The following is a 21849-nucleotide window of genomic DNA, read 5'->3' on the forward strand; positions in this document are numbered from 1 at the left end:
ATGTCGCCAATCTGACCCAGATGTACACGCTGTACTTCACCGGCGGCGGGACCCCTGAAGAAAAGGCGGCCCTCTGGAAATGCATCCAACACCTGCAGAGTACGCTGGGGCTCGATCCCGACGCCCCTCCGGCCCCTCCGTCTTAGATTTTTTTTTTTTAAATCTTTGTTTATTTGCGTTTTTTATTTGTAGTTTTTTTTTTCTCGTTGTATTATATTTTCCAATGATTAATACAACGATGAATTGTTCATTATTAGTCTATTTATTAAATACATTTGTAGGGAAAATTAAATAATATAAAAAATAATGATGTAAAAATGAAATGTTGAGTTAGGGAGAAATAAGGGAGAAATAAGGGAGAAACCAATGTAGCACTTGGCTAAAAACTGGGGATAAATTTTGGTGCTGATGTGGCGCTGATGTGGCAGGAGTTAGGGAGAAATAAGGGAGTTTTTAGGGAACTCCATTGGGAGTGCTCTTAATTTACTAAAAAAATTGGATTCATATAAAAATTAAGTGTGTAGAATAATACGTATTACTAACATTTAAATTCTTTTTCTAATTCCACTTTCCACACACTTCACGAGTCCGTGTTACTAATTTTGAAAAGGCAACTACTTGTTGACCCAATATATTTTATTGACGTTTTTGAAGAGCATATAATCCCTTGGAAGACTCCAATAATGAATAGAATATTATTAAAATTCAAATGGAGTGTTACCTATTTAAACATACATGAAAATCGATGTTAAGGAAAAAATATTAATTTTTTTGGAGGTGCCTGTCAAGGCACTCCATGTATGTTCATCCAATCCAAGAAACCAAATTAGGACGCAAATCGAAATGGCTATGTCTCTGTGTGTGTGTTTTGTGCAAAAGAAATGAATACATCATATACTAATTAATATTAATTGTGTGCATATATTAGTATATAGGAATGTACTATGTGGAAAGCGAAAGAAACAAATTGAAAGGGGTTAGATAAAATAGGTTGTCCTAAAAAGGGATGAAAGTTGAGGCTAAAAAGGAAACATTGGATGCTTGAAAGGAGATGAAATTTTGTGGGGTTATGTTTTGTCTAATCTTAATTTGTGAAAACACATTAAGGAAAGTGAAAAAACGGTAGATACCCACATTGTCTTGGAGCATCTCAGATAGTAACGTTTGTCATAGAATAATATACTACTACTACTAAATAAATTAAGATAATTATGAAAAAGGATATAGGGGTGGGGGTGGGTGGGCATGGGGTATGTCTTGACCTTTTCCAAGATGTAAAAAACAAAAGAAAAAGATGATTAGAGGCATCTCTTTTTGTCGTTAAGTACACCTCCTTATTTTAAAAGCTGCTCCTTATACAGATGCTTAATGGAGTTTGCTAATGCTAATTAATGGAGATTAATCTGGCTAAACATTATTGATATTGTGCTTATATCTTTGTTTTGACACACTTTGTGAATTGTCGAGGAGATTTTGATGTGTCTCGAAGTATTTGGTTATTGTGCGTCAAAGAATATAAGTGGTTTGTAAGCCATCAAGATATATTAATTATAATTATTAAAAAGTTGGAAAACAAAATAAATTTAAATTTTTAATTGCAAGTTGAAGTATCGATCAAATATTTAATAATTGGTGTGGTTTATTCAAAATATATATTTGAGGAGTTAATTGTTCAGTTTGCAATTAACACATGACAAAGTCAGAATTTTAAATGTTGGGGGACCAAAATCACTAATAATAATTGCAGTTTTTTAGCAATTATGGTGGAAGAAAATGCAATATATTAATTAGAGGTTGTGAGGTAATAAGTAATTAGACAAAATTTGATAGAAACAAGATATACATATGGTGATCGTCATTCTAAGTAAACATCGAAAGAGCTCACAATGTTGGGAAAGTGAGAATCAGCACTTCGGTCCCGGCTCGGTGCGTTATTTATGCCCTTAAACACTATTCTTTAACGACTAAGTGATAAGATACGGTTATTCAATGTAGATAAAAAAAATTAAATAAACTATGTTTTATAATAAACAATATGATGTTTATATTTAATTTATTGTCATTATATGATACTACTATATTGCAAACAACTAGTACTACTATTTAAAACAACTTAATTGGTGCACGTAAAAGATAAATTTTGTGAATTATACGCAGTGATTTTTTTTTTATGTGAAATGCAAAAAGAAAGTGAAATGGAAATGGAAAAGCTCTACAAAAAATAAAGCATTTTTGCCGTGTAGTGAGTCATTATATATTTATACATGATACTGCAAATAATGATACCACTATTACTCAATTGGTGCGTGTGAAAACTAAATTTTTGTGAATAATATTTTTTTATGTAAAAAGAGAAAAAAGAAAGTTAAATGAAAATGGAAAAGCTGTAAAAGTACAAAGCATTATTGCAATTTAGTGAGAAAGAGAGCTAGTAGATGAAAAGAAGAAACCATAATATATAAACACAGGACTTCTCTCACATTCACCACCTTTTTAGTTTTGTTAACTACAAAATCATAATCTCATTCTATCAAAATTTGTCAGGCATGAAATGGCAGAGTTTTGATGATGAGAAATTGGGGATATAGTAGTTGCAAAATTTTAAAAATTTATGTCACAATTGTAATATTTTAAAAGGCGTTGTCTGTTGATGTTATGAATTTGGATAAACATTGCATTGCTCAAGGCAATTAGCTCAAAAGAAAGTTTTAGCATAAAATTAATAGAATAGTTACTGAGTGTTAAATTGTTTAGACTTTATTTAATTTTTAAATCAAATCGGATCGATTTTATTTAAAACAATTAGTTTTAATATTAAATATATTATGTCCTTTCTAAATTGGTTATTATACTTTAAAGATACCATTAAAAAGATTTATGATATATTCAATTCGATTTTAAATAATTGCGTAGATATTCAATGAAAAATTTAATCTTTTTCTACATTTGGAGATAAATAATTTGAAAAACTTTATCTCTTTTCTGATTTATTAAATGAGGTAAATATGCAAAATATTAAATCATTTAAATTGATTCAGAAAAAAACTCATGCTTAATTAGTAGTAGTAATCAACCCTCCCAACAATTATGAGTTACAATTTCTCCTAAAAATATCCTAATGATATGATTAATGAGTTTTTATTACGATAAATGAGATTTCTACCCTATTCATTAAACACGTGAATTTTTTACATCTTAAAAGAACACTGAGGTTATTTATTTTGTCCTTTTTAATTGAAAGCTTACATACTATGTTGCTTCAAACATAAATTCCATATTATATGCCCCATGTTTAACGTTAATACCCAGAATAAGCTTATTGCCTAATAATTATATCAGTGAACTTTCAAATCAGACGCTAACAATTTAACAACCCAATACTAACAAAAAATAAAGTAGATTATTAATTTCAACTTGTCTTTGCCATGTGACAATACAAATTATAGATATCAATGTAGAAAATAGAATGGCCGTTTTGGCATATAGTGACAGCTTAAATTTCACTCACAAAAAAAATAAAACTAAAAACAGAACCTGTCACACATTACCAAGAAACTTCTGTTTTATCTTTACATGAAACTTTACACAAATTGGAAATGGCTCTTTTTAATACTATAATTTGGTTACAATGTCAAACATGACCAAATAAGTTAAATAGTTTTACCATAAAATGTGTGATTTGGGAGTAAGTGAGGCCCTTTTTTCTCATTAAACTGACAGACATGCTTTACATCAATAGTTGAGCTGTAATATTATTAAACAAATCTGCAACTCAGGAATCCTTGCTACTGAGATAGATAAACCTCCATGATTTTTATCATAATGTGTGATTAAATAAACATTTCCAGAGTTGTTTAAATGAGTAATTGGAAATGGAGGGTCAGGATTTGATTCCCAGCAACAAGAACAATGAATCAAGTGCATTTAGCAGAAGTATCAAGAATCCAAAACACAAATCTCAATGTGTTGCTAATAAGATGCTTTTTTCATGACAACACAGAAGAAAGCTCATTGATTTGTGCTTGTATTTCCAGTGTGATATGTTAATGTTGTGTTTGTGTGTGTGTGTTTTGTTGTGATTTTGTTGGTAAAGTAGAAAGCGATTGTGATGTAACTATTATCAGCTTTGCAGAAGGGCGCATGCTTTAGTTTATAAATCTGATGAAATGAGTGACAAGGGAAATATTGGCCATACAAATCCAACTCCTTAATGTGATTCTGTTGAATATTTTTCAATAATAGAAATATATTAGTAATATATAGGTAATGTTAAAACTGTAAAGGTGGGATGGAGAGAGATGAGGAATGGAAAAGGTGTAGAATCCCAAGGAAGAAGACAAGAAAAAGTGCAAGTTTCCAAAGGGATTTCGACAATCATATGAGGATGCATAAAGGCATCTCTTTCTTCCAACACAACTTCACTGGACTAGCATTAACAAGAATTTCTGTCTATATCATTAACACCCACAAATCAGTCAAAACAGATAACATATACTAGTAGTATAAAACATTAGTACATTTTTTACTATTTCGCAGGTGAAGGTTGTGAGAATATTGATCAGATTTCATTTCATCAGCAGGAAAACAACAAGGATTTAAGTTTGTACAACTTCTTCGATGAGAGAGGAACACCGTTTTTAGCATCTCATATATAAACACCGTGAACTACATTTCTTTACAAATTACTGAATTAGCAGCCATAACGCTGTAAGGAGCTGCTGCAATCTCAAGGCCAGACGCATAAGTGGACAACTGTTAGAAGACCTAGCATGCTTCGGTCATATATTTGAACATTCCTAGTTACTTTGTGTGGATTCAGCTTGGAAGTCTGACCTGTTTACTATCACTATGCACTCATTCCCCAAAACCCACTTGTTGTTCGAGTCACTTGTTCCTGCTCTTCTTAGTTGCCATTAATCGAGCTTTACTTCTTGTTAACGGACCACCAGCAGAATCCATGCTCTGTATCTGCACACCAGTTTTTTGCTGCTTTGCACTTGATGCTTCAGTCAATATAGCATCATTAGTATTCTCACTCATCAAATTGCTTCCACGGACAACTCGGTCTGGAGTCTTGTTTGCATCAGAGGGTGAAGCACAAGAATAGACTGAGTCTTCACTATCAGACAGGGCAGCAAACTCTTCCCAGTAATAAGGAAACCCAATCAGAAAATGATCACAAATCTGAAAAAAGTAGGATAACATAGAAAATACGAAAATTATCAGTGGAGAGGTGCGTGAGGATGCCATAGTCTGCGAAATAAAAGGATTCGCAGGGCTTATATTAAATACCTCCTGAGAGAAGCCATTTTCAAGTGTGCGAGACCTATTGAGACATCCATGGACCATTAGGGCTATGCCATCATCCGTCTCAAGAGTAACAGCATCATGTCTCTTGACTATAGGTGCAGAGGAGAAACACCGTATTCCTCGGTTTCTGCATTATTGAGACCAACAAACCAAAATGTATGTGAATTAATGCAATACTTACTGAAGAGGCAAGGAGGAAGGCTCAAGATATATCCGCATTTATCTTTGTAATTACTTCACGAATAATAAATCCTCCAGATTGGCATTCTTAGATGATTTCCATATTAAGGTTTCATAAATAATTTAGATGTTGGTTAGCAACCCCTGCTGAAATGGTTTCACATCCTTACACAAAGTGGTAAATAGCCTTTCAGAGCCTTTTGCATTACCCATACAACATTAGGCTTCCAGCTCCATCATACCATGATTAAATAATAGCCACATATGGTAGGTTTATATTAAAATGTCAGGCATTCAAAACTCAGTATCAACTGCATTAGATTAATTTGGATATATCTATATAATTTGTTCAAGCTATTCATCAATCCTCTAGCTGGATTTTGGAACCACTTACAATAACTTGAAAATAAAAACTCAAATACATTCCAGAAATTCAATTCCCAATGGAGACAGAACTTACTTCAAACAGAGAAACTTGATTAGTTTTTTTATAATTATGATGACCAATGCTTCATCCCAAAGCAAGAAAAGGCGACACTTTTCAGCCCAGAACAACAACAGATCTGATTATAGAATTAGAAACTTGATTAATTTTAAGAGCAGGATACAAAATTCTTCAGCCCAAAGAAGACGACCTTAGTTCCCTAGAAGTTAAAAAGCTAATTCAAAATACAATCAATGATCAACATTCACACACCACAATTTCATTCTTACAGTGAGAGGCATGCCCTGAGAATCTCTTAAGAGTTAATTTGAACTCTTTATATATCTAAATATTCTCAGATTTCTTTATCAAGTAAATTGTGTACAATGAACTAGCAAGAAACTGAGCTTTACCCTTCCAAAGTGGAACCTCCAATGCCTAATCGTTTGCCATGGGTATCTGGCCCTGCTTTGATCAGCCACCAATCTTGCAATAATACCTGTGAGATGATCACACGGTAATATGAGTGAGCAGTTAAAAATCTTCAAGACTGAGACCAGCATGGAAAATTAGTCATCTACAAAAAAACACAATCAAATAAAGATCCCCTTAGGCCCTTAGTTTAAATGAAAGAAGTGTATATGCAGTAGATTCTTTTAGAGTCAACAACAAGAGAATTTGATACAAACACTCATCATATTTTAGTGCATAACTAACACCAAATAACATTACCTGTGGGCATTGGCTACTGTATTCAAAATTCAATTTGGGTTTCCCCTCTTTCCTTACTAAATCCTCACAAGTGGGAATACGTACTCAAAGAACAAGCACCGAGTAGATCCCTGATCTGACCAGATTAAACATAAGAACTACTACATCAACCACAAGAGTATATGGCCATGATGAGGTGTCTTACCGAATTTCGTCTGGAAGCTGCTTCTGCGGATTGAACCAGCTTTCCTTCGCCACATCGCTTGTTATCTGAGAAGCTGCCTCTGTATGAAAGGTAAAAAGAAGAGCTTATAATTTTACATGTAAAATGACAAATTCACTTGCTCGGTACATCTTGCCCTTGTAAAAGAAACTAAACAGCATTTTTCTTCAAAAACTAAAAAGGACAATATCAAAGTAGAAACAGAAAAACTAAATTTTCCCAGTACACCGACAATGGGTTACAAATTTGAACATGGGATAGTAGACACTTGGATCTTTATGCAAATTTTCACACAGATCTTGTACTTTGATCCTAAACTTTTTCAATAAACATACACAAGAAATTACAATCAAACAATAATATGGCGCATTCTTATACCAGTTACTATTGATCATTGTTATATACTACTACTATGCACTGGAGGAAAAGGACATTAAAGCAAACAAATTATGGCACTAAATAAACAGACTACCTCTTGGTATTCTGTTGTCTAAGCAGCCCGGGCCATTTACTAGTGCTAAACCCTTCAATACCCATCTCTGCAAAAAATCAAACATACCCAACATTGTTACATCCATACAAGTACCCTAACCAAGAAACAAATGCAAAATGGAGACCGAGAATATCCATCAGAACATTACGACACACATATTCTGTTCCAAATTAAAGATAGTCCTTTTTATAATGTAAAACACAAGAAGAATGGCTAAAAGGGGTCCTCAAAAGCCCTAAACTCCAGTCAGAACTCTGGATTTATTCTGGCATATTTGTCGCTAAATTGCAGTCTGAACACTACAAATGGTCCTATGTGCTTAAGAAAATTGCAGTGTGAACATGATATATAGAATTGAACTTCCATAAAGAAAGTGCATCATCAATTGAGATCGGAAATATTACATGGAAGAAAATAGAACAGATGATAATAAACATGGTCATCGGTTTGGTTTCGGCTAAACCAAATCATCACCAAACAGCATTTGGACCCGTACCGAATAGCCGATTTGCAAAGAGAAATAGCTTCGGTTCACATGTATATATACAATAATTGAGATAGTGATTGCTCAACGAAAGTAAAATCTGGATGCAAACCCCACCGAACCACCCCAACTATCTCGAATCCAGAATAAATTTAACAATAAGCTGTCAAAACTGAAAAAACCTGGAGGCGGGAGGCAACACTGGGCGGATTGGGAGTGGGGTCGCCGGTGACGTCGCGCGGTTTAACTATTTTCCGTTTCAAATTTTTCAAAATTAAAATATCACACGGCTTCGTATTTTAACATTTTTGGGCCCCCAATGATTTTTGCTGAAAATATTTACTCCACTATGTTTTTTAATAAAATGATACGAGTATTTTGAGAAAAATAAATCAAATTTAAAATGAATTATGTTTTGCTCTTGTATAATTTGTAGCAAAATAGAGGGAAAATGGCGTTGATATTCAACAATAATGATATTGTGTCCAAATTAAATAATTTATTTTGCTTTAGATGAAATAATGTTTTATAGAAAAATGATACTATAATGAAAGGTAAATGTTGTTGTTCTTTAATGATAATGATACTTTGAAGAAGGAAAATGATATTCTCTCGTCCCAAAATAAGCGAAGCGTTTATTTTTGCACTCGTTTTGGAATAAAATAGTATTTTTTATATTATTTTTTCTTGTTTTTCCTTTTTTCACTTTAAATAATTTCTATATATTTTTTAAAACGAGTGTGTAAAATAAGTGTCTCGTTTGTATTGGAACAGAGGGAGTATTGCTTTTGCAATAAGAATGATATTGTGTAAAATTTGAAATGATGTTGTATTTTATTTTGATTGAATTATGTGTTTATTAACAAAATTAAATATGGCCACCACTTTTTTAAGCAACAAATTTTACCTCTCAAATTTCCAATTTGAAGTTAGTTTTATTTCTAAAATTTATCAATTAGTAAATCACAGCCTTTGACAATTTTATCGACCGTCGATCTTTGAACTTTCAAGTTATCAATTTTATGAATATATTTTCAATTTTGTTTGGAATTTGTTTTCTAGAGCAAAATACTATTCCAGAATCCAGATCAACATACACCTTAATCATGTCTCTACTTAATATTTATAGTGAAATTCCGATTAAAATTGAAACAAGTTGAAAGAAATGGAATGAGTAAAATGTTTTAAAAATTTAAGGAGACATTTGATATCGATATTACTCAAGTTAATTTAATATTTAGGTGTTTTTCTAATTAATTAGAACAAGTAGATGCAAAGTTATTGACATTTTTATATTTTTTTACTTCTGTCAATTATAGTTTTGTTCATGGTTGAACAAAAATATACATTTCCACCCATTTCATTTTCCACCATGTTCTTCGAAGAATCTTTGTTATTCTTCAATCAAACGATGAGACGGAGTATATCACCTGATATAAAAAATTTGCCAAAAGAAAAAAAAACACCAAATGACATAATCCTCATCGTTGGACTGAAGAATGATGATTTTGCGAAAAACACGGTGGAAAAATGTAGTGGATGGATGAATGACACCAAAACGGGGTGGAAGAACTGTCTAATATGTCATGGGATAAAATGAATGATGCCACAACCGATTGTATAAGTTGTTTAATAAGTCTGATAAAAAGTCTCAGTGAATTAAAAATCTAAGAGATATAAAAGTCAAATATTTTTAATCTTCAAAGGGAGTAGTATAATTTTTAATATACAAATGATATCATTATATAAACAAATAAAATCCTAAACATAAAACGAAACATTAAACTTAAAGTAATTAAACAAGGAAAATGAACTAAAAGGAAATTCTAATTAGTGGAAGGAAAGAATATCAAAGCCGATTAATATGGTTAATAACTTTCCATCTACTTATTCTAATTAATTAAAAAAGCAAAAAAAAAAAAAAAAAACACAACAACTTAAAAAACCATTTATGCATCAAATCAAATAAAATATTTCAACTTGTCCTTGCAAATTCCTCGTCATTCTCCAAATAAGCGACAATGATTATATCACTTGTTTCACAAACTTATAATTGATACGTATTTTTCAAAATCCAAGTCGAATTTATGCTAATTAATTATGGACCGAGGGAGTATAAATTAAGATCTAGGGTGATTTCTCTTAAATTTAGACAATTTATAAGTTAATTATTTATCAAATGAATAGTATTCCTCCGTCCCACTAGAATATGCACTATTTTTTAGTCAGTCTCACAAAATTATGCATATTCTAATTTTAAAACTTCTTTATCTCTAACAAAGTGTCACATATTATCCGCTAATAATATTTTAATTATTTATTCTTTCTACTTTTCTTTTACTTTATCAATTTTATAGTATCAAAATTCTTGCTGAACAAAATAATATTTTAATTATTTATTCTTTTAGAGCGGAGAAAGTATTTAAAGCGTTATCAATTTTTGGAATAAAAAACAATTTTAATCATTGAGGTCAACATGCAAGTTGATACTCGAAATTGGCGAAAGCACCCCGAGAAGAAGAACAGAATACCAAAAATACCCCCACACCACGTTACAAGTCCCAGTGTGCTTTTCCCTAGAAAAAATAAAATAAAAAATAGGTGGAATAGCTCCCCCTTTCTCTGCATTTAATTTCAATTTTGCCCTACCAAACCAAATTTCTCGTCTCTAATCTTCATCCCCACACTCACTTCAATCTTTTTAATATATCTAGTTCTTTTTTTCTCAATTGGACCTGTTACACACATACATATACCTATACATACACCCCGTTTCATATTCCCCAGCCAAATAAAAATCTGGTCACTCATGCCATCTACATCTTTAGCAGTTTTTATTAAAACAATTCCAATTCATAGTCAAATTGACACAAACAATTGAAAATTTTTACCCCCAATTTCGATTATTTGGTGATCCACAGTTCTTAGAGGTACATTACCTACAATTCTTTTTTTTCTGCTGCCCTCTGTAATTTGTTTATATTGGTATACATACATAGATGTGTATCTATCTATCTATTATGTGTAACATGTTTCATGGCAATATTGGCATAGCACCAGCCATGACCTAGCTATACTGTTCTCTTTTTAATTACCCAATTTAGGAAAATATCAGTCGTATTACTTTGTTGATTGGTTAATTAAAATTTGTGGCTTGGTTAATTGTGTTAGTTTCTTGCTTAATTGAATTGTTTTCTTGTAGAGATTTCGTGTGCCATTGATTGTAAATTCAGTGTCTCGTATTTTTGGGTTGTCGATACTCTCTCTCTCTCCCTTTATTTAATTTACCCAATTTTATTATATAAAGTTTACTCCTTTTTTCTGAATTTGAAGTTGGACAGTTTTGAGAGTTTCACTATTGCTTTGACTCATGAGTGATTTAGGGTTTTAAATTTGTGGGCTGGTTTCCAGTTTTGGGGAACTGGGGAGTACTAATTGGGTATGAAACTATGAATTGATAATTATTTTATTTTACCAGGAATTGTCGTCATTCATTCTACAGTTTGCAACTTTGCATGCATTTCTCCAAATTGAACTTATAAAAGAACGATTATTTTAAGTTTAGCAGGCAACATATTGAGGAATTATCTTGCTATCAATTTTACAGATTCAGGTTGTAAAATTAATTAATTTTGTTTTTTTATTCTCTGTTTCTACGTCTGCATCCGGCTTCAAAGGGTGCAACGGGAATAGGCGAGCTACATGCGCGTGCATATATGTGGATGTGTTGGTTTATCTTTGATTGTAATGAGATGCAGTAGCGCTAGTAATGGCTCAGTGACATCTTTGGCAAGTGTATCTCCACATTGAATTTCAATCTAGTTTTAAGCTATTTCTGAATGGAGTTAGTTCTGGTTTCAGTTATCTAGGCATATTGACAATAAGTGTTGCTACACAAGTTTTCTCACCGATTGAAGATCTTTCTGATAATTATGATATTTGTTTTATTACTTCCTAACGAATGAGGCAGCTTTATATATAACTACGAAAAAAATTGTTGATCATGGATCTGGAATATAACTTTTTGATTTTTAAAAACTAATTTATTTTATTTTTCATTGGATTTTGGTCTGACTTCATAGGAATTCTGTGTTTCACCCTTAAAGAGCTTCAAATTACTCAGAGAACAAGGCAGACTAAAAAAGATGCTGTTTAATGTTATTCTAGAAGATGAGTTTCGAGAAATTGTCCTGAGGTTTTGTTATAAATATTATGAGGATAGAGTTCTGTAGTTATAAGTTAGTGATTGGTGATTTGATCAAGTAAAAAACTTAACATTTTGTGCTATGAAAGAAAAATTTAGCCAAAACATATTTTTTTGTGCTAATCCCTCTTCGCAAATAACAATTAAATTCAATCTGAACTAATCATTGTAAACATTCCTGATAATCCTAGATTTTCCTTCTGTGTGGGCATTGGGCAGGCTGTTCTGGATTACCAACTCAACCCTCATTACAAATCAACCACAAATTTGTGTTCTGAAAAAAAAATTAAGCAAAAACATATTGATGGCAAAAGTAGTATCAGGAATGCTCTTAGAAACTAGAATTCTGAATGATAATTAATTAATGCTATAAGAATGGATTGAGTTTTGAAAGCCAGCAGGAGCTGTATAGATTTTCAGGTTATAACTTTCATCATGGGGTCTGCTTTATTGGTTAAATGTATATGAGTGCTGTAAAAGTTTTAGACTCCATTCAGCTATGGTGAAAGTGATGCTTTAAAACTATTGAAATAGCATTATTAGATGCTATGTAGTCAAACCTGGTATAAATAGTCTAACATCAGCATAGAACTACTAAAATTGCATTCTTTTGGCTGATTACATATTTCATTTTCTCAGGTGCTGTGTCTTATGTTAAGCTAACCTACTGCTTATTGCCACTTCCAATTTTACTCTGTGTTGTGGAGGGGCAGGCTCATTTTTGAAGATTATGATGCACAATAGCGGCAGGACTTTATTTTAGTGTTCAATTATGGAAGTGCTTCCTTGTGCTCCTCACGTTGGAGAGTCAGATTGCCCTAAACCTGAACAAGAAACAGCTTTTAAGGATGATGGAAAATCTGGCTGCCATCAAGGTTCAGATTATGTTAGAACAGATCTCAAATTTGATGACTTAACTCTTACTGTTGGAGAATCTCATGAAGTAAGAGAAGATGGAGGTCAGTTTACAGTCGAGGGTTTCCCTACTTTAAATGGTGGCTCTAACGATGATACATACTTTGATTATGATCTTGATGGTCAAACTCTCTCATGTTACTCCCATGATTCTGAAGACAACAACTTTGAAAAAACAGATGATTTTGCTGAACCTTGCCATATATTAGAAAACTCTCACCAAATCTCGAATACAATTGGAGGCGGAGTGTCAAGTAACCACCAGGAGGGTTCACCTCATTTGGAAATCAAAGGCCTAGATGAGCCCCAAGCAGTTTGGGTAAAGGTAAATGTTTCTTCTTATTCTTTTTTAAATTCTTGGTTTTTTTTGGTGCCAGTATTGTTTGACTGATAAGATAATTATGTGAGTGGGAGTGACTAGAGAGATAATCTTTTCAACTCATGAATACTGATTATTCTGTTTATATCCTCTTATAGTGGAGAGGACAGTGGCAGTCAGGGATTAGATGTGCAAGGGCTGACTGGCCATTATCAACTTTAAAAGCAAAGCCAACTCACGACAGGAAACAATATCTTGTGATATTCTTTCCTCACACCAGAAATTATTCTTGGGCAGATGTACAACTAGTTCGTCCTATCGACGAATTTCCCCATCCCATTGCTTACAAGACGCACCAAGTTGGTATAAAAATGGTTAAAGATTTGACACTTGCGCGTCGTTTTATCATGCAGAAGTTGGCTGTGGGGATGCTAAATATTCTTGACCAATTAAATCGCGAGGTTTGGTTTTAAGTTTTGAGCCAACACTGTCATGTATTCGTGGTTTTTATATTTCCATGACATACATTGCCATTTAGATGCAAGCGTATCTTATAACTATGAACTGACGTCAGTTCCACTGTTGACTTTTGTTTACGTATTACTAATATGTTCTCATGGCAATATAGGCTTTGATAGAGAGTGCTCGTAATGTGATGGTCTTGAAGGATTTTGCCATGGAGGCCTCACACTGTAAAGATTATTCAGACCTTGGAAAGAAGCTTTTGAAACTTCAGAATGTAAAATTTCCCTCCATTTTTGATGTTTTAGTATACGATCTTTTGAACAACCATTCGTCATTCTCATTTATTATTATTATTATTATTATTATTATTATTATAATTATTATTATAATTATAATTATAATAATAATATAATTTTACCTTCCTGCGTCTTGATCTACATATTTATCTTCCATTGGCTATGATCTAAGTTCAGGTCTATGACACATCTCACTATTTTTTAGTGTGTTAGGGGGGAATTGTATTTTCCATATGAATTGATCTATCAACGCTATCTCTGTATCGAAGTCCATATCTAGCGTCTGAGGAGCTAGTTTATCTTTTGTTTGCTGTTTCTGGATCATTTGATTTGAAGGGTGGTGCTTTTAAAATCTATGAAAATTTGAATTTTCTATTACAAACCCTACCTTGAGGGTAGTTGTTGTTGTTGCTCTGCTGCTATTGTCTTTGGGGTCTTCCTCTCTCTTCCTCATCCCTTCCTTTTATTAGTTCTTACGCTCTCAGTAGTCTCTCTTTTATCTCTTCTAGTACTTTCCTGTTAACCATAGTTTGACTTGATAGTCAAATGAACCAAAGCTTGATCTGGAATGCTGATTAATATTTTTGAGAATCTGAGATGCTGTAATTTATTCCAAGCAAGTTTACCTGGTTCTTTTTTGTCAATATTTAACACTAGTTTTTAAATTTTCAGATGATACTGACGCGTTGCATAACTTCAGATTGGCTACTCAAGTCTTTGGAGTCTTGGAAACAACGATGTCATGATGCAAATAGTGCAGAATGCATAGAAATGCTAAAAGAGGTGCTTATAAAGCTTTAATAATCCTTTGGTTCTGACTTCTTTTGGACTGAAGTATGCTTGTTTGATATGAGAAAGCAATTTATTTACGGTGTTGTGGTAAATTTTTTGAAACTAACCCAATATTTCCAAACTGTAAGTTTCTAATTTCCTACTTGGATTAGGTCGTTTCCTTTCTGCCATGATGGTATACTTCCCATCGAAACAGCTGCTTGCTTGCATTGTTTTCCACTTGATCTTGTGAAATTTCTATATTTTACTCAATATCGATACTTTCCAGACTTGGGATGGTAATGTACTGAGCTTTCTTAAGATCTAGAAGTTTAGGTGTAATAGAATTGGCTACTTGAGAGCTCATATGCTGCACATATTTTGCTAGTATTTTCTTAGGAAGTTCTCCTTTTCTGTAAAAATTGTTTCAATATGTCACAGTTGGAGAATTAAGTCATGGTTTGCTACCTAATATTAGGATTACTTTGAATTTAGATAACTAAGCTGACATTTCATATGGATTTATTTATTAATGCCCGAGGATGCAATCCTTTTCTGCAATTTCAAATATATATTTTTTTTATATCTCGATGTTTGTCAGGAATTGTCCGACTCCATCTTATGGAATGAAGTAAATTTACTATCAAGTGAAGCAGCACAGTTGGATGGGGGATCTGACTGGAAGAGCTGGAAATCCGAGGTTATGAAATGGTTTTCAGTTTCACATCCTATATCTACAGACGTGGCTTTGGAACCTGTTAGTGATAGCCCATTGACCATGGAACTTCAGACGCCTAAGAAAAGGCCCAAGCTTGAGGTTCGTCGTGCTGATACGCATGTGTCTGGTACGTCTGGTACACATCAACCTGTTCCTGTTGAGACTGATGCCTCCTTTTTTAATGGGTACATGAATTCGGCATTGCTGGAAGCTGAAGCTTTAAAAAGAAACAGTCCCGTTGAGGTTGCTGACCTAGCAGGATCTACTAGTTGTGCAGCTAATAGTTGGAACGATATAGTAGTTGAGGCTGGAAATGTGGCTGTTACTAAGACTACTACAGAGGTGGACCTGACTCCTTCCAGTGTTGTTACTAAGTTCTCAGAATCAGGAAATCATAATCGACAATGCATGGCATTCATTGAAGCTAAAGGAAGACAATGTGTGAGGTATGCCAGTGAGGGAGATGTATACTGTTGTGTGCATCTTTCCTCTCGTTTCATTGGCAGTTCTGCTAAAACCGAAGCAACACCTCCCACCGACTCACCAATGTGTGGAGGTACCACGGTGCTCGGAACTAAATGCAAGCACAGAGCTCTAATTGGTTCTTCATTCTGCAAGAAACACAGGCCGCATGATGGAAAAAACATTTCATCTCCTGTTAATAAACTTAAAAGAAAATTTGAAGAAAATCTTATGTATCCAGAGGGTACAGGTCCTACTAAATTGGTTCTTTCCAGAGAAGATGCAAATCCTGCCCATCTAGACCCACTGTTGTTGGATAGGGGAAAAGACCACCCTCAAGAAAGCAGTGTCAGTGAGAAGACCGAGCAGCCTCAACAAAACTCGCCTAGTGATGAAACATTGCAATGCATAGGTTCATGGCCCCAGGTTGGTGAACCCTGTCTCGAGAGTCCCAAAAGGCACTCCCTCTACTGCGATCAACATATACCAAGCTGGCTTAAACGGGCAAGAAATGGAAAGAGTAGGATAGTTTCCAAGGAGGTGTTCATGGAGCTTCTGAAAAATTGTCAGTCAAGGGAGCGAAAATTGCAATTACACCATGCATGTGAACTTTTCTACAGGCTTTTAAAAAGCATATTATCTTTGAGAAATCCAGTACCTAAGGAAGTACAGTTTCAGTGGGCTATTGCTGAAGCTTCGAAAGATACCAGAGTAGGGGAATTTTTAATGAAATTGGTCTTCAGTGAAAAGGAGAGGTTAAAGAAGCTATGGGATTTTGGAGATGGTCAAAGCTTGCAAGTTTCATCAACCGTTGAAGATTTGGTGCCGGTTCAGGTGCAGATGCTTAAAGATAGTTGTGAAGAAACTGTGATTAAGTGCAAAATATGCTCAGAGACTCTTTCTGATGACCAAGCACTTGGAAAGCACTGGATCGAGAGCCACAAGAAAGAAGCTCAATGGCTATTTAGGGGCTACGTGTGTGCAATTTGCCTGGATTCTTTTACTAACAGAAAGATTTTGGAAACTCATGTGCAAGAGAGGCATCATGTGCAGTTTGTGGAGCAGTGCATGCTTTTGCAGTGTATTCCATGTGGCAGTCATTTTGGGAATCCAGATGAGTTATGGTCGCATGTGCTCTCAGTTCATTCCTCCAATTTACGTTTGTCTAGTACTGCTCAACAGCAAGATACCAGTTCATTGCACAAAATAGAGGGAAACATGTTGGGTTCCGTAGAACATGCAAAGTTTGACAATCAGTCGGTTAACCGGAGATTCATTTGCAGGTTTTGTGGCTTGAAATTTGATTTGTTACCTGATCTTGGTCGCCATCATCAAGCTGCTCATATGGGAGAGCAAACCTCCAGCGGTCCCCGTTTGAAAAAGAAGGGTATTCAATTTTATGCCCAGAAGCTGAAATCAGGCAGACTGACTCGTCCTGGATTTAAAAAGGCTTTGACTTCAGCATCATATAAAATTAGGAATAGGAGTGTGCAAAATTTGAAGAAGCGTATCCAGGCATCGAGTTCTATTGTCCCAACTGAGATCATGGTGCAACCTTCTGTACCGGATGCTGCTACTCTTGGTAGATTGGCAGATTCTCAGTGCTCAGCTGTTGCTAAGTTACTAATTTCTGAAATAAAAAAGACAAAACTGCGGCCCAATAATTCAGAAATTCTGTCAATTGCCAGCTCAGCTTGTTGTAAGGTTAGTTTGCAAGCTTCATTAGAGGAAAAGTATGGAGTCCTGCCTGAAAGGCTGTACCTTAAAGCTGCCAAACTATGCAGCGATCATAACATTATAGTTGAATGGCACCGAGATGATTTTATTTGTTCTAAAGGGTGCTTGCAAAGTGTTAAGTTTCTGTTTTTGTCTCCGCTGGTGCCATCATCAGACAATTCTTTCAAGACTAGATGTTCTCCCGTACCTAACCTTTTGAGTTCAGAATGGACATTGGATGAATGCCATTGTGTTATTGATTCCCAGCACTTTTCCATGGATCTTTCTGAGAAAAATGTTATTTTATGTGATGACATAAGTTTTGGACAAGAACCCATGCCGATAGCTTGTGTGGTGGACGAAAATATTTTGAATGCCGAGGGACCTGATGGGCAAAGTACAGAGTACTCCTTTCCTTGGGAAAGCTTTACTTACGTTAGAAAGCCATTGCTTGATGAATCCCTTGTTCTTGAATCAGAGGTATCTTACTTAAATTTCCTGATGTATTATTCTTGTTAAATTTGATGTCGTTGTATGACTTGCTAGCATATTAGTTCTCGTCTTCCAAGTAAAAGAAAATTTTCTTCCGTTTTTCAGTAGTCCTGAAAGTTACATATGGTCGCATCCTCTGAAAGACAATTCAGAAATTCTTAATTATTTATCTTCTATTTATGATATGCATTTGTTGTTCTATAAACATTGGTCACTTGTTTGTTTTGGACCAAATAGGGGGGATGGTTCATAATTACAAATACTTGATTGTGGGAAACACAATGTTGATAACAGCTCAGAGATTGTCTAGTATCCAAATTTCAATATTCTTACCCTACTTGTTGCCATGATTTCTGATTATACTTCACATGAGAAGCTGTCTAGATTGGAGTATTTCATTTAGCATTTTGATTGTGGCCAATGAAGCATAATAATGGCTTAACTGAATCTAACGAATTATATAACTTCTCATATTTCTTGATGCACAGAGTTTGCAATTGGGGTGTGCTTGTGCTCATTCAACATGTTCTTCTGAAACATGCGATCACGTGTATCTTTTTGACAATGATTATGAAGATGCAAAAGATATCTACGGAAAGCCTATGCACGGAAGGTTTCCATATGATGAGAGAGGTCGCATCATATTGGAGGTACATAGCATTTTCTTCCTAGAACTCTTAAACTTTCATGCATAAATTGATCTTAGATATTCTGGCATTTTTCTTCATACTTGCAGAAGGGTAATTGTTTTGGGAACAATGTTAATTATGAATTTAGTATAATACTAGCAAACTTGCCTATCAAATATAATTATTCTGGAGGTTTGGACTTTGGTGAAGCATTTACTGTTGTTATAAGGTTTGCATCAGACTACTTGGTCCAGAATCATAATTTTTTCTTAGCTACAATATTTGCCTAACAAGCAGACCCAAATTCACCCGTTTAAACTGCTGTGACTAGATCTAACAAACACTCTAGTCTAAACTTTTTTTGCGCTCAGTCGCTCACCCATATATATCAAATGGAGTTCATGGTTCTATATTCTGTGTGATATTATAATAGTCACCTAATAAAACAATCATTGTGGCCCCAACATTTCTCTAAAGTTTTTTTTTCTTTCCCTAATCATAATGGCATCCAGTTGTAGATTCACAGGTAAGTATCAAATCGTTATGGATCAACACATTATATCCTTTCGATATAATGCCAGTCAGTTGTACTTTGACGAATGAGAATCTAATGTGCCTGCTAATGGAACTGGTTAGCTTAACTGACATTTCAGATAGCATGTAAATTTTTTTCTCTTCATATTATCAGGAGGGTTATCTTGTTTACGAGTGTAATCAGAGGTGCAGTTGCAGCAGAGCTTGCCAGAATAGGGTTTTGCAAAATGGAGTGCAAGTGAGGTTGGAAATATTTAAAACCGAGAGAAAGGTAAACACCATGAAATGTTTTTTGTTTTCTGTAAGAATAAATAGTGTAATACACCTCATCATGAAAGTTATTATAAATCATCTTTCAACCCCGTTCCTGATATTATAATGTATCTATATAATTTGATTCTGTGAAGCTATCAGTCACAAGGTCCCTATATTTAACATAAATTGTGTTTTGCACTGCAGGGTTGGGCAGTAAGGGCTAGGCAAGCAATTCCTTGTGGTTCATTTGTCTGCGAGTACATTGGTGAGGTTATAGATGAAAAGGAAGCAAATGAGAGACGCAGCAGGTGTGAAATTCTGTCCCATTGATCTTTTTGGGATTGTTTGTCATGTACTAACATTTTTATTTTCTTATTTATGATTGAAATGATTTATATATGTTCCACTTTCCTTGTCATTGGAAAACAGGTATAGTACAGAAGGTTGCGGATATTTTTATGAGATTGATGCTCGCATCAATGACATGAGCCGACTAATGGAAGGGCAGGTCTCTTATGTGATTGATGCCACAAATTATGGAAATGTTTCTCGATACATTAACCACAGGTGAGGGCAAGAAGATGTGCTTAATAATTTTTGTAGGAGTCCTCATATTCTGTATAGACCTTTTCTAGTTTACTGCTTGATTCGTGAATGAGGACTGCATAAAATATTGAACTACAATGTCTCAAAGAAAAGGCTAAATGCTGAATCTTGCGATTTTGTCGAAGCGATGTATCAACTTAAATCACTTTGTACATGCTTTACTACACAGAGCAATTACTATTCATTGAAATGCAAAGTATTTGCAAAGTAGATGATGTTTAGTTCCACAAGTGGCTTGCTTGCTAATGTGTTCATTATTGTGTATTGTTGATAGCTGTTCGCCCAATCTCGTGAATCATCAAGTTCTGATAGAAAGTATGGACAGTAAGCTGGCACATATCGGTCTCTATGCCAGCCGTGATGTAAGTACTCTCCAAATCGCTCATATCCTCCGTATTTAATGCGTAATGTTACACGATTGATTTTTTCCTTGTATTTTGAGAGCAGATTGCTTTGGGTGAGGAATTGACTTATGATTTCCGATACAAGCTGTTACCTGGAGAAGGATGCCGTTGTGAATGTGGGGCTTCGAATTGCAGGGGAAGGCTTTATTAATGTGTTAAGAGGGTAAGAAGATGGTTCAGTGATGGATTGAAGCTTATGCAATCTAACGTAGCTTACAGTTAGTGCCATGAATTCAATGTATTATTTCAGTTTGATTTTTGCATAATGCAGATGCTTTTATTTCCTCTAATTTAGCCTTGATTCATATGCATCTTCATTCTTCAAGTCTTGTTAAACAAGGCCATAATTTGTGTCCATTTAGATGTGGAGTGAATCCATCATATTCATAGTTAAATTTAATTAAGATTTATATATTTATAATTAAGTAAATGCACCGTGCATCATTCATATAATCTTAACTAAAACAATTATTTTTTAGAAAAGTATCTATAAGGCTCTATCGACTTATAAATTTGAACTAAAGAAATAAATTGATGTAGTTAGCTTTATTACAAATTATTAGACCTTACTACACATCATTAAAGATGCCATAGAGTTGATATATTTAATGTTCTGATACTGCTGAAAGAAAGATCTGTCAGAATATGGTCCTTGATTTTTGTGTTATAAAATAAAAAATAAAATTAAATGAAAGAACTGAAAATCCAATCTTCACAGCTTTTAATTTCATTTCGCTGTTAATGGTAATGTGGTCCTCTTTTGCCTCTGGCAGGGAATTGAATTGCAGAACATCATTTTCTTTTTCGAGATATGGAGTTTTTGTTTTTTTGTTATTTGAATTTTGTAATTCACATTTCTGTCTTGGAGCTCAGCAGTATATAGTTTATTTGATAACTTAATTTCTGATCAGAGTTTACTTTGAGTTTTTAAAGAATTTATAAGTGAAAAAGCATATTTCAATTTCAACTTTCAATAGACCAAAGCACGACATGCCGACTTTAATGGAGTTTTTTTAATTTGGTTCTCATGAGCCGATGGTGAAATTGATCGATCCTTCGACTTCATTTGGATCCGCCATTGACAATTTGATATCATTCCTCATAAGGTAATGAAAATGCAGATTCAATTTCTCCTATTCAAATCTAATTTTTACTTTGATGGAATGGATAAGTAGAATAGTAAAACAAGGCGAGAAGAAGGCCTTGAGCCCAAAGAGCATTAGTTGTGATGTCTGCCA

General features: G+C 34.1%; 2 protein-coding genes across 8 annotated transcripts; one reads left to right on the forward strand and one right to left on the reverse strand.

Moving 5' to 3' along the window:
• Nucleotides 1–4537: 4537 nt before the first annotated feature.
• On the reverse strand, nt 4538–8134 carry LOC125204805 (uncharacterized). Of its 3 annotated transcripts, none has more exons than XM_048103540.2 (6): nt 8008–8134; nt 7321–7387; nt 6831–6909; nt 6328–6413; nt 5293–5437; nt 4538–5184 (listed from the first exon to the last, which is right to left on the reverse strand). In XM_048103540.2, exons 2-6 carry the CDS (start codon nt 7383–7385, stop codon nt 4885–4887), a joined length of 675 nt encoding a protein of 224 aa, XP_047959497.1. In that variant the 5' UTR covers nt 7386–7387; nt 8008–8134; the 3' UTR covers nt 4538–4884. The 3 variants fall into 3 exon arrangements, with proteins under 3 accessions (XP_047959497.1, XP_047959499.1, XP_047959496.1); XM_048103542.2 differs by lacking the exon at nt 8008–8134 and adding an exon at nt 7838–7982; XM_048103539.2 differs by lacking the exon at nt 8008–8134 and adding an exon at nt 7746–7980.
• Nucleotides 8135–10465: 2331 nt separating this feature from the next.
• SUVR5 (histone-lysine N-methyltransferase SUVR5) lies at nt 10466–20901 on the forward strand. Of its 5 annotated transcripts, none has more exons than XM_089060672.1 (13): nt 10466–10755; nt 11503–11614; nt 12669–13269; nt 13422–13724; nt 13892–14002; nt 14697–14807; nt 15397–18171; nt 18672–18833; nt 19501–19617; nt 19806–19909; nt 20031–20168; nt 20482–20569; nt 20655–20901. In XM_089060672.1, the coding sequence occupies exons 3-13, from the start codon at nt 12802–12804 to the stop codon at nt 20760–20762; spliced, it is 4485 nt and encodes a 1494-aa protein (XP_088916798.1). In that variant the 5' UTR covers nt 10466–10755; nt 11503–11614; nt 12669–12801; the 3' UTR covers nt 20763–20901. The 5 variants fall into 5 exon arrangements, with proteins under 5 accessions (XP_088916798.1, XP_047960218.1, XP_047960217.1 ...); XM_048104261.2 differs by lacking the exon at nt 11503–11614 and having other exon boundaries at nt 12669–12988; nt 13124–13269; XM_048104260.2 differs by lacking the exon at nt 11503–11614.
• Nucleotides 20902–21849: the final 948 nt, after the last annotated feature.

This window comes from Salvia hispanica, chromosome 6 (assembly GCF_029641045.1).
Source record: "Salvia hispanica isolate PSC_SH4W2 chromosome 6, Shi_PSC_v1, whole genome shotgun sequence".
NCBI classification, from domain to species: domain Eukaryota; kingdom Viridiplantae; phylum Streptophyta; class Magnoliopsida; order Lamiales; family Lamiaceae; genus Salvia; species Salvia hispanica.

Excerpts from the sequence above, each read along its gene's own strand:
- LOC125204805 (XM_048103540.2), bottom strand. The coding sequence starts at position 7,385 with ATGGGTATTGAAGGGTTTAGCACTAGTAAATGGCCCGGGCTGCTTAGA. Across the intron at positions 6,910-7,320 it reads AGACAACAGAATACCAAGAG|AGGCAGCTTCTCAGATAACA; the intron begins GTAGTCTGTTTA and ends CCTTTCATACAG. Across the intron at positions 5,185-5,292 it reads AAAATGGCTTCTCTCAGGAG|ATTTGTGATCATTTTCTGAT; the intron begins GTATTTAATATA and ends TACTTTTTTCAG.
- SUVR5 (XM_089060672.1), top strand. The coding sequence starts at position 12,802 with ATGGAAGTGCTTCCTTGTGCTCCTCACGTTGGAGAGTCAGATTGCCCT. Across the intron at positions 19,910-20,030 it reads GCAAATGAGAGACGCAGCAG|GTATAGTACAGAAGGTTGCG; the intron begins GTGTGAAATTCT and ends ATTGGAAAACAG. Across the intron at positions 20,169-20,481 it reads TCTCGATACATTAACCACAG|CTGTTCGCCCAATCTCGTGA; the intron begins GTGAGGGCAAGA and ends TATTGTTGATAG.